This window comes from Corylus avellana, chromosome ca8 (genome assembly GCF_901000735.1).
Source record: "Corylus avellana chromosome ca8, CavTom2PMs-1.0".
In the NCBI taxonomy this organism is placed as follows: Eukaryota; Viridiplantae; Streptophyta; class Magnoliopsida; order Fagales; family Betulaceae; genus Corylus; species Corylus avellana.
In genome coordinates this window covers 21,989,913-22,002,408 of record NC_081548.1, presented here as the reverse complement: position 1 = coordinate 22,002,408, position 12,496 = coordinate 21,989,913, and the positions used below count along the sequence as shown (strand labels likewise).

Here is a 12,496-nt window from a genome sequence, read left to right as displayed (position 1 = left end):
CCAACTCTGAAAACTCCACCTTTCCCCTCCTTTCGTCTCCGATCAAACTCAAAACAGTCTCACCAAATTCGCAAGAGAAATTTTAATAGGAAAAAAAGAAAAAAAAATCGCAAGAGAAAAAGATGGTAGCTGATATTCTTCTTCAAGTAGCTCTAATCCTCTTGATGGTATATTTCTTCCTCGCTATGCATGGTATTCCAAACAAGCTCCTATCCAAGCTGCGCTTCCGGAACCGAGCCGACGTTCAGGCCAAGCGTCACTTCGTTCTCGGCGCGCAGCTCTTGGCACGCGCCAGAGCCTCCAAGCCCCCTCGATCCACCGCGACCTCTCTGGCCAAAGAGGCGGAAGCCGAAGCCGACAAGGCCATCGCGCTCGACCCCAAGGATGCCGCGCCTCACATTCTCAAGTCCCTGGCGCTCGACCTGCAGGGCTTCAAGCCCTCCGCGCTCGACTCGCTCGACGTGGCCCTGTCCCCTCTGTGCGCCAAGTCGCTGAGCGATCTGGAGCGAGGGGACTCGCTCTTCAAGCGGGCCGAGCTGAAGGTCGCCATGGCTCGGCGCGACCAGGTCGATTCGGCCGTCACAGACTTGACCCAGGCGTTGACTCTGAGTCCGGAAAATGCTAAGGCGTTCTGTCTGTTAGGTGAGTGCTACGAGGCGAAGAAAATGATAGATGAGGCCAAGAAGGCTTACGAGGACGCCCTAAGGGTGGAGCCCAAATTGACCGTAGCTCGTGAGGCGCTGGACCGGCTGGGTTCATAGTCCAAAACGGCTCGATCTGGGTTCGGTTCGATTTTCAAAATTTCCAGCACTCCCTGATCTGTATAAGTAATGCAACTCTTCCCACTATATTTTATATTTTCACACTTCAGCTTACACCTGCCATTAACTTCACATCTGAAGAATAACATTAGCTTTTTGATGGGGCGTATTTGAAGCGGCTTTTTATGTGAAGAGTAGTATTACTTGTAGTTTTTCTTTTTTCTTGTGTTTATTTTTGGGTTGTAGTGAGGAAGAAAGATAATTATTTCAACCTAATAAGGAGAATTATGTGTATGAAAGTTATGTTTCTATGAAATGCTATTTGCAGCTTTTTGGCTAATTAGATTTGCCGTATATTAGTTTCTTCAGGGTTGCAACCAAAAATAGCATATGGAAATAGAAGGGTGTTTGGATAAGAACACGAATTCCTACTGATTTGAGCCACGTGTCAATAAGATGTGAAAGAGTTGTAAATGCAAATGACTCTCGACTCTTGATTTGCAGTGTGTTGATGGTAACTCAAGAAATTGAAAATGTCTTCTAATGGGGGAACAGAAGAAGTATGTAGTTATAGTTTGGAAAGTGTTAATTGTATTTGTTCTTTGTGAATTATCTATCCTAGAGGAAAATACTCATTCGAGGAAATGTGTTTTTTATGTTCATTTGAAGTTGCAAATGTTTTTTGTGCTTTATCAGCTTTTTCTTTTTCAATGGTTCGTACTATATTGCTGCAAAGAGGAGTCTCCACTGGAGAATGAGAGCAGAGCTTATTATAGCTAGTGGGACTCCCTCCAACATCAAAATGGATCTTCTTTTATATATATATATATATATATATATGAATTGTTAGAATATTTTCTTAATTGGACTTGCATTGATTATATATTTTGAATAAACAATATGACTTTCTGCAGGTATTTCTGAATTCTGCATATGATTATATATTTATGTAGCATCTTCTGGCATGTTTATTATAGAATTTCCATTGGGGTGTTGTAAACTGTTGTGATTGGAAATTTGGAAGGTGTCCTTTCTGTAGAAGGATCATGTAACATATACAGAATCCCATCTGAGAAGAGAAGCCAGCTATATCATTGTTGTAATTGAATTTAAAGTAGAAACTTGGAAACAGAGCATTGCAATATGAACCAATGAACCATAAACATAATTTGTTGGATCTGAGTATGAAGCATATGAATGATGATGATGATGATGATATTTTTTTGGCTTGAAACATGTGACCTTGCCTCTCTGCTTCCTCTTCTCAACAACTTCAACCCTCGTTTTCTCCTTTATCTGGAGTAGTCTCTCACAGAGAGTCACCTGGAGTGTCTTATGAGGCAAGGTTTTGATCAAATTGGCACACCAATAATGAGCCAACCCAAACCTAGCACCTGGCACACCATAAGTTTTCTGTTTTAGTGGGCTTTTGCTCTATACGGTTTAGGTGTTGTAATTACTAGTTGGAGGTGTGTTTTGGCTCATTATAAGTTCTTTTTCTTTTTTCCTTTTGGTACTTAAAAAAAAATTTAGTCAAAAAAAAAAAAAAAAAAACGAAGAGCTGTCAAGTACCACAGCACCTTTATATCTAAATCCACCTCATTACCGAGAGTGTTATCTGATGCTATGTTTGTTAGTGTTTTTTGTGTAAATAGTTTTTGTTTTTTGGTTTGAAAAATGTTTTGATGTAATATAAAAGGTAAGAAGTGTTGGTGGGTCTAGATTTGAGAATTTTTTTTTTTTTTTTTTTAAGAAACACCTACTTATTTTGAAAAAATACAAATAGATGTAAAGCTGCTGGTTCCTTACTAATATATCTAAGTGCCTATGTGAAGGAAATGGGTGGCAACACTTCATTGTGATCTGGTTGGGTGTGGCCTCGTGGTCCTAATGGGTTAAGATAGCTATGTGGCCACCCTTGACCTATTGGGAGTGCAACTACATTCGATCGGGATGGTAGTTGTGTGACAGCCCCTATTTGGCCAAGCTTGTAGTGGTAGACCAGTAGTTGTATGACGACCCTTATTTGGTCGGAACATGATCCTCTTCAGTTCATTTAAATTTGATAAATTCAGTTAGTTATATTGGAGAGGTATTTTTGTTTTTTCACTGTTTGAGTAGATAAAAATACTTCTCCAATGTAACTAATTGAATATTATCTGGTTCAAACGAATTGGAGAGGATCCTAATTCTATTTGGTTAGGGGCAGTCATGCAAATGCCGAACACTTTTTATTCTATTGTGGTTACCGCACTATCTTCTCTGCTGTAGATGGCTAACAACCACATTTTTCTAACAAATTTTTAATTTTTTTTTAATAATAATTTAGGCCTTACAGTGCAAAAATTAAGTATCTAGTTTGTTAGAATATTGGGTAAAGTCCACATAACCCCCTCAAACTATCACCCTAATGACAATTTACCCCATAAATTACTAAAACAATGACAATGTACCCCCCCAATATTAGCCAAATGACGAAATTATTCCTAAAAAATTTTCAATAAGACAAAAATACCCTTAAAATTTGAAATAAATTAAATTAAATTTTAGTAATTTTGTTTTTATTTTAGTAAAGATAATTTTGTCATTTTATTAAAATTGGGGATACATGGTTATTGTTTTGGTAGTTTGGAAGGTAAATTGTCGTAATTGATAGTTTGAGAGTAAATTATCATTGGGGTGGTAGTTTAAGGTTGTTAAGTAGACTTTACCCTAGAATATTCATTTAAAATCTTCCTAAAAAGTAATTTGTATATAAAAAGTTGTTTATTAACGATTTTGAGAAAAATGTTTACCAAGTATATTATTATTCAATAGTAAGTAAAATTAACATGGAACTCTAATGTGAGAATAGGTTGTCCTCCAAAAAAACAAATCGCAAACTACCCCTCTATAAAAAATTGTTTTGGGTTTCAAATATGGCAAAATAGATGGGAAACGAAGAGTAAAATAAACTCATGAACTATTAAGGGTTCACTCCATGCCCTCCAAACAATTAAGGGTTCTCTCCATGCCCTCCAAACAATTTTATTGGAAACTCTAAAACCCCGATTTGTGCAGAGGTATGCAATGCTAATATGTCTTGGATGATCCACATCGACGAGCACGTGGTTGAGATCCCTCACAAGCCAGGCACCACGACACGATTCTTAGTAGTGGCGCGGCTTACCACTGGACTACAAGGCGATTGCGCAGCCTCTTCATTGTGCACACAATGCCAAACAATGTCACTCTTTCTTTTCTTTGCCCCCGCTTCCCCACGGTGAACGGCTCCAATCGGACTGGGTTGGGCCGATTGGTGGCTGTTGAAGCCTGGCGTTGGCTTGAGGTCGGCTCGAGAGTAAACCAAGCGACTCGAACTCGAGCGCGAGCGCGAGTCAATCCTGTACCACCATTTCTAAGAAGAAACGCAAAAGCAAACAACACAGGCAAATCATCAAACACATAAGCTACAGAACTAAACATGTAAAATAACGATCACAAGTCGCAAAATCAAACGGAAAAATAAAAAGCAAAATCAAACAGAAAATGGAAAAAACGCCATCTCCTCGAAACGCATACATACCTTCAACCAACAAAAACCCCGAAATGAAAAAAATCCAGACCAACATTTACACAGAACCCAGAAACCCAAATAAGAGTATTGGCTTGGTGTTACCTGATGGTTGATCTCGATGCCCATGGCGCGTTTGGTGACTTTCCAGACTCGGCCGGTTCGGCCTTGGTAGAGTTCCGGCTGCATGCCTTCGTAGGCGGGGCCGTTCAGCTTGAAGTCCACGTAGTCACTTTTCTTGTAGGACCTCACGTTGTTCCAGACGCGTGTATACCCTTTCTTCCTGAAGGAGCTAACGAGCAGATCTCGGATCCGAGAACCAACACCGTGACCACCCGGCATTTTTGCTCTCTGGCTTACGGGGTAGCGGGCGAAAACCCTATAACAGTGGGTGTGTAACTTTTCCGTGCTTGTGCGAGGGATATATGGGCTGGGCCATCTTGACCACCTTTTGATGGGTTGGACAATCTCTCCTAATATGGGTGGGCCTATCTTGACCACCTTTTGATGTGTTGGAGACTATCTCATAATAAAAGAATAGACGTTCCTTTGGAATAATTATTCTCACGAATGAAAAACAAACCAAACAACAAAATAGCTATACCATTTTAGGGACCAATTATGTATACCAAACGTATCCTAATATTTTCTCTTTTCTCACAAGTTTTTCAAAAAAAAGAGGAGGAAAAAAATGGGGCTCCACTTGCTACTAATGTTGCCAACTTGAACTGAGACGAAGCCCAACCGATTGGATTATAAAAAAGGAGAGAGGTTGGGGGGGGGGGGGGGGGGGGGGGGGGCGCGGGGTGGGGTGGGGTTGGATTAGGAGCCCAAGGAAAGTGGTTTTGGGTTGGGGCGATCCTGATTGTTGGCCTAAAAATGAAAAAGAGCCCATGAAAGTAAGGGTTGACTGCGTACTCCCCACGACGAAATGGTGGGTGTCTTCAACCAGATTCATTTAATTCAATAAAACATCAAGGAAAAGTCTACCAGTTACAATGAGGGCATTATTTGGTAAGCAAAAGCTGCATCACTGTCCATAGACCCTACTTGCTACAAGATCATATCAGCCGGTGGATGTTGATCTTGTCCAAAAATGCCGAGAAATATCAACCACTTGATCTTGAATCATAACTCGTCAGAATGGTGGCAAGCTATTTGATTTCTTTAAATGTTCGTGATTGAAGCCTATTATTCCGATTTTCCAATATGCCATAATAACGTGTCTTTTGGTGACTTCATTTATGAAGCAAGTCAGTCAATAAAAGTCCAGAGGAAATAAACTTAGTCCAAGTCCGCAAAACTTGGCGCGTTGTCAAACCAACGAATTTTTCTTTTTTTTTTATTCAATGCGGGAGAAGGGGGAAGGGGAATTGCCTAACGATCTTATATATAATGGGGAGTCTAAGAGCTTCTTGTAAAGACAGAATCGTGGTGTCCTCAGCAGTTGAGTTGCTCAAAGGAGGCTGAAAAGTGGGATAAAAAGAGTGCAAAAGGAAGATTACAGATGGCCTCAAAGACAGACAAGATGAACAAGACAATGTGTCTCCTTTCCCTTTTAGGGCTGTTTGCTGGTGTTTTGCTCAGCTCATGTGCTTATGGCTTTCAAAAGTATTTGGAGCCAAAAAATAGAGGCCACTTTGGAGAAGATATTGGTGAGTTTAATTCAATCCGTGCATGTATTCTCGCTATGATATTCCATTTCTAAATACTATTTCGAATGGATTGAAATTTTCTAAAATTTCATGTACAAATTCTAGAGAATGAGAGAGGAAACTTTGGATCCCGAGGTGTCCAAGCAAGTAGGTCCCGCACTCCGGCCCGTTTGGACACCTCAGGACCTAGGTCCCCTCCCTAATTTCTCTGGAATTCTAGATTCCGGTTCATTTTGAATACATTTTTTTTTTTTTGGCACTGGATATCCAGAGCTTCGCTCCGACCAATCCTGGAAGTGCAGTCCATTTTGAATACATACAATCATGCATACAAAATCTTCTAAATCTTTTTAACTTCTACATTACCATCTCATCAATTCAGAACACCCCCCTCCCTGCAACCCGTTTATCTTCATGAAATCGCATTCTTATATATGGCTTATTGTGCAGTTCAACTACGAAGCAATGTAGCAAGAATTACTCAAGATGGCCTCATCACTTTGGCAATCAAATTTGTCCATTTCTTCGTCTCAAGGTGTCTGCAATTCAGATATTTGTCACCACTGCAGCCAGGACCTTCTTCTTCCATCTCTATGCTATTTTGGGTAGCATTTACCCGATCGATTTCATCTATGTCCAATGATACTTTGTAATATGAGTAATGCTACATATTACATCACCATCCCAAGCAGGGCTAATACCACGAGCTGATGAGCACAGTCATATCAACTTAGTGGGATGAGAATGTAGTATTTAGATTACTCTTGTAATATTATTTACCGTTGTTCTCTCTCTCAACACCATGGAAAAGTTCTCCATTTAACTACTTAACAAACTCATTGGTTGGACTAGATGAGAGGCATCACAGGTGGGGGGAGCAATGGCTGTTATAGCTTAGACAAGTGGACTAGAAAACGGCCAACATAAACATGCATGCGCTTTGCACATCAACAGAACACAGATAACATATTTACACATGCAAGTCAAAACATACCAGAAGCTTGCAAACAGATTAAAATTGTCATATCGCTTAAATCAATTTTCACCATACAAGCTAACATAACTGGAAAAAGAATGCCTCGGGTCCAAGATCAGCAAATCAAAGTAGACGATTCTCCAATAAGTTCCTATATCATATGCCTCCTTGTCTAAAACTTAAAAAGGAGAAAGCAGGAAAAAAAATAACAAATTTAAGGTTAATGCAGTTCTCCACCATCCAGCCACTTGAGTGTAGGCACAATCTTGACCAAAAATGACTTAAATTTTTCATCAGCAATTGCATTCCCAACAATATCTAACTGTGTCAAGTGCAAGCCTCTAAATATTAGAAAAGCCTCCCAATAATTTCTCAGGTTGACATCACCAGTCACTATTTCATCACGATTCCAATCAATTTCTTCTGTATGAGACAAAGGAGAAGAACACAGATACCTTGTTGTATCAATCGAGTGTAAACCTATCTCATTGCGTGAAACATCCAACGCTTTAAGTGACTTCAGCAGTATCAAGGGTCCCAGAGCTGTGAAACTACTGAGTTTATTGTCACTCAGATTTAAGCAAGAAAGAAGCTGCATAGCCTCCAATCCTGTCAGAAGACCCCATATAAATATAAGCCAATTTCCTTTCAATAAAACAAAGCTTATTAACTACTACAATCCATCATGAAAGTCGAGCTTAGAACTTAGCCCATTTCACAAAACCAGAGACACCATACTTCACATAGCTTGAAAACTTGAGTCTCCCTATATTCATAGGATCTCTCAAATGAACTAACATGGGATCACATATATAACTACCCAGTCTTGTCTATTTTAGCAGTTTTTGCAGCCAAAGTGAGGATAAATATGCTGGCAACATCAAAATCCATATCTACAAAAATGTTCTCAGACTTAAGCGTTAAACAACATGAAATGCCAGGCTTCCCAGGTGGGTCCAATTAAAAGAAAACCATTTGAGTTTATGGGTCCAACTGAAAAAAACCAGTTAAAAGACAGACTGAAAAGAGATTGAAAAAAATAATAGGGACTTTGGAAAAAACCAAACCGAAAAGAGATTCCATAAAATGAATGAAATACAAAACAAGTTAAAGGAGCTACTTTCTTATTAAGGGAAGAAAATTGGAAAAAGAAAAACATCGTGTTCATAGTTAGGATATGAACTGTAGGAAGAAATCTGCAGAAGTCATATGTACAACAGTATTTACAACATTAGGGAAGAAGTTGACCTTCAATTGATTGAAGTTCATTGTGGCTCAAGTCTAGCATTTGGACCCACAATAACCTCTCAATAGACCCCATCCGCGATAATGATAAGTTATTCAGTCGTAAACAGATAGAATTACTAATAAATGATGAAGCCCCATCTCTATGACGAAAGCAGTATCTCAGCAAAGACTCCCTACTGAAAGTTAGCTGCAAAACCAATGCATTATCAGAACCTTTCAGTGTCAAGAAATTCTAGTTATCAATATCCTAAATTAGAGCAAGAGTAAAATGGAACCGTTTTCTAGTTTTTTTTTTTTTTTTTTTTTAATAAAAAAAGCATTCAATAAACTGGAAGGAGCACACTATGTGCATAGACTGATTCAGGCCACTCAGAAGGATCTTATGATCAATGCACAGATCATTTCAGTTTGATTAATAATGAGGAATTGGAATATCACATGTTGAAAGATCCACTAGGTGTACATGCAGAATTACCACCAACTGAGAGGTTAAAGGAGTAAGGGTTATGCTTTACTAGACACTTAAGAGTGCATTGGCCCCGCGACTATGTAGGTCAAACGAGTATTTTTAAACAAAATCGTGAAAATTGTCCCATTTGGGAGTGCCTTTTGAAAATTTTGGCGGTTTGAAAACGTAAAAAACCTACTTTTGAAACCGCACGCAAGAGGCGCGTTTTTAAAACATGCAAGTTTAAAGGCCAAGTGGTCAAATCACTTACATTTTGAAATCGCCATGTTTTCAAATGGCATGTTTTGAAACTATTAAAACAAATAGACACTAATACAGATAACAGAAGACACTCACCTGCTGCAATAAAACTAAGCTGTACTCGTCCTTGTAGTATTGGAAATGTGGTGGATCCAACTTCATTAAGTCACTATAAAGTTTGATAACTTCTTCAGAATGGACCATTTTCTTAGCACATGGAGACAGCAACGTGTCATGAGCCACCAACAATCTTGCAAGTGTAAGCTTTCCAATTTTACTACATGAACAAGGGATTCTCATTTTTATTTCTATTTAAAGGTTAACACTATAGCTATTACAAAGTTTAACTATGCCCATCAAATGAATGAAGCTCACCAGCTAATCACCGACAACAATTCCCGGAAGAGAGCTATTTCATTTGCTATAGTCTCTGCACGCCACATTGAAGATGTTTGCTCATGGTAATCCTTAATATTTAGCTGATCTAAAGAAACAAGTGGATTTGATTCCTGAGGAGGTGCTTCATATAAAAGAAAATTTTCATCTCCCCATGAAATCATCTCTCCATCATGCACAGCTGGGTCTTTTTCAACAGACCGTACAAACACTTTAAAGGCAAACCTAGAAGGTTGGTTATAGCGAAAACCACTTGAAGAAATGATGCCTTGAGAATGTCCAACTCTAACCTCTACTGGATAGGCTTCTGAAGAATGGAGCTTTTCTTCAGGATAATTGAGGTGAGTAACCCAAACTTGGGCTGTCTCAGAATTATTTGTTGAAAGTGGTTTCCAACTAAGTTCTCCTTTTGTGTTAAACACAGATTCAACTGATATTGTAGATGAATTTACACCTTCAACAGCTTGATTAAAATAAAGAATGAGTGGAATTTTTCCAGAATCAGAATGGAAAGTATTGAATGCAGACAAATAACAGTCATCCAGGCACCTATCTCCCGATAGAATGAGATTGGAATCATGAGCAGGCCAAGAAGAAATAAGTACAGGAGCATCAGCTTTCACTGTTTGATCAAGAAGCCAAAGATGATAGAACCAACCACTTTGATCATCTGGGTCTGTAAAAAGTGCTTGGTGTACAAGCTCATACTCCTCGTTCAAGACCTTCTCTTTTGGGAAAAACCCTTCAACCTTTGTTTTCAGCAAGTTAGACAGAAGTATACTGCAAAAGTCCTTCAATGAGATAAATATAGTAATAGATGTGTTCAGTACGCATTCACCTATCATATGGTAAAACATACACTACAACCATTGGAAATTTGTGAACGATGTAAATTTCTCATAACTAAAAACCAGATGAGATAAATGCAAAACAAGAAGAACGGAACCATGAGAATCCAAAGGACAAAATGTCTATGCTTGGGTACTTCACCTAATGTAAAAGTTGCTCATAATCAAACCTAAAGATGTAATTTTGGTGTGTTTCATTTACAACTATACATAGTCAATATAGCAAACAATAAACTTTAGTGATGCCGTCAATATAGCAAACAATAAACTTTAGTGATGCCTTTGAACCTGTGAACTATGTTTATCAATGATACCACTAATTATGATCTCAATGTCTCAGGTAAAACCAAGAAAAACCCTTTCTATTTGAAAACATTATCATGTAATTGAAGAATACTTAATACGTATAATAGAGTTTTACATATATAACAGATGTTTAAGTATTCAAAGAAGTGGTCCCCTGTAAACAGTTGGGAAGTTGGAGTAACCAAAATACATACTTGAAGTCTATGCACTTACTATAATTAAAATGCATATCCTTCTGAGGCAGAATTTGACAGGCGTGTCTCACATTTCATATTTTATCCATAAACTCTGATGCACTTTACCCTTTTTGTCCCTTGTGCATTTGTATTGAGAGCACCAAGTACAATTTAGGTAGTGAAATCAAACCAATGAAAGAGCCCAGGCAGACACTTATTTAGTATACCACCAAGAGTTGATACTACCCAAATGCCAATTCTGTGTTTTAATCAAGATCAGTCACCTTATTTTATAATGCAACGTAAATCTGTAATGCACATACATATTCAGCATAAAAAATAATTTTAGTATAAACTAACTAGACAACAAAAGACGCATTCAAAATCTAGAGATAGAGAAAGAGATAAGAATATTTTAGGCACATAACCCAAATCCAAGACAAGAAAAACGCAAAAATAAAAACTAGTATATAGAGCTCACTTTACTCATTCAGAGAATAACTGGAAACCAATTCCAATTTTGATAACTAGAAACAAATCTGAAAACCAAAACTTGATAGCAATTAAATCATACCTACGATTGTGCCACGCAGAATAATTGCTGAAATTGGTGTTTATCATATCTGTTGTATACTGTAATTCGTCTACCTCTGATCTGTTCATCAATGCTGCCACAAATCTGACAAAAAGAAGTATTAAATAAAAAATGAACTAAAAACTTTTAGACTGCACGCATTCAAAATTAGAGCCAAGACTTCACCTCCGGTAATTCCAAGCATGAAAGTTCCGAGGATCGACCTTCTGGAACCGGTCCAGGAGCCCCATTTCGTGATCTATAGATGAATGCCCCTTGTTTAGCACCCATTTTCGATGATGCCACGCTCCGTACGACTTATAATTCTGCTTCAACGCGCTCTCTACCTACATGAAGTCAATCCAAATTATTTGGATGCACAGACATAAATTTTGAAACAATAACCGTTTGGCCACTGAGAAAATTAACGGAGATCAAAACGTTTAGGAAATGAACATTCAGTTTTGCTGATAATAGGCGGATTCTACTAGATAATTTTAATTCCTTTCATTTCTGAGAAAATGAGTATGTGAGCTTCAAATTCATTTTATTTTCAGCTCCCAAGTTCCCTCCCAAACACTTTTTTTTTTTCCCGGCAAGCGAACAAAGAAAGAGAGAAAGAAAAAGAAAGAACAAGGAACCAGAGAAATATGCTACAATTGCATAAGCGTACCACTCTGAGTTCTTCTCTGAGAATCGACTTGACCGAGTCAGGATCAGGCTCGGACTCACTCAGACGATGCTCGACGGTGAGCTTCCTATAATTCCAAGCCGTGTAGTGCTCGGGATTGATCTCGAGGAGCTTCGCGTTGACCTCTAGAGCTTCCTTCGTATAACTGAACCATTTTTTTTAACAAGAGAAAAACACAAAAAGAGAATTAAACAGAGTGATGGAAGGAAGTGTTTGGATCGCGGGAATCAACGAGAAACTGAGAGAGAGAGAGAGAGGGAGAGAGAGAATATCGGTACATCTTGTTGTGGTGGTTAGAGAGGAACTGAGATTGGAGAGAGCGTAGCTTTTCGGCTTTGGCTGCCGAATCCGCTGAGTCCTCTGGCTTTGGGGCTGTGCGAGGCCGACCGTGCATTTTCGCGTACTGGGAACGAAGTTTCAGAGAGAGCAAAACGACAGTTCTTTAGACGGAGATCAAAGAGGGGTTGCGTGACTTGAGTTCAATGCGTAGGGAACGCTTTTGGCTTAAAATCCGCCAGAGTCACAAGTTTTTAAGAGTTTAATTTATTCAAAAAATGCAAAATCAGTGATTTTAATTTTATTTAGAGACTGATTTTAGAAAGA

At 38.7% G+C, this 12,496-nt stretch overlaps 3 protein-coding genes across 3 annotated transcripts; 1 reads left to right on the top strand and 2 right to left on the bottom strand.

Moving 5' to 3' along the window:
* Positions 1–122: 122 nt before the first annotated feature.
* On the top strand, positions 123–761 carry LOC132191041 (uncharacterized). The gene has a single exon (XM_059606062.1). The coding sequence runs from the start codon at positions 123–125 to the stop codon at positions 759–761; it is 639 nt and encodes a 212-aa protein (XP_059462045.1).
* Positions 762–3,701: 2,940 nt separating this feature from the next.
* LOC132190228 (large ribosomal subunit protein eL21-like) lies at positions 3,702–4,714 on the bottom strand. Its single transcript, XM_059605150.1, has 2 exons — positions 4,420–4,714; positions 3,702–4,158 (listed from the first exon to the last, which is right to left on the bottom strand). The coding sequence occupies exons 1-2, from the start codon at positions 4,654–4,656 to the stop codon at positions 3,883–3,885; spliced, it is 513 nt and encodes a 170-aa protein (XP_059461133.1). The 5' UTR covers positions 4,657–4,714; the 3' UTR covers positions 3,702–3,882.
* A 2,253-nt stretch (positions 4,715–6,967) lies between these two features.
* On the bottom strand, positions 6,968–12,397 carry LOC132189971 (geranylgeranyl transferase type-2 subunit alpha 1). The gene is made up of 8 exons (XM_059604836.1): positions 12,172–12,397; positions 11,876–12,038; positions 11,389–11,549; positions 11,203–11,307; positions 9,278–10,078; positions 8,999–9,179; positions 8,194–8,380; positions 6,968–7,554 (listed from the first exon to the last, which is right to left on the bottom strand). Exons 1-8 carry the CDS (start codon positions 12,285–12,287, stop codon positions 7,166–7,168), a joined length of 2,103 nt encoding a protein of 700 aa, XP_059460819.1. The 5' UTR covers positions 12,288–12,397; the 3' UTR covers positions 6,968–7,165.
* Between the last annotated feature and the right edge of the window lie 99 nt (positions 12,398–12,496).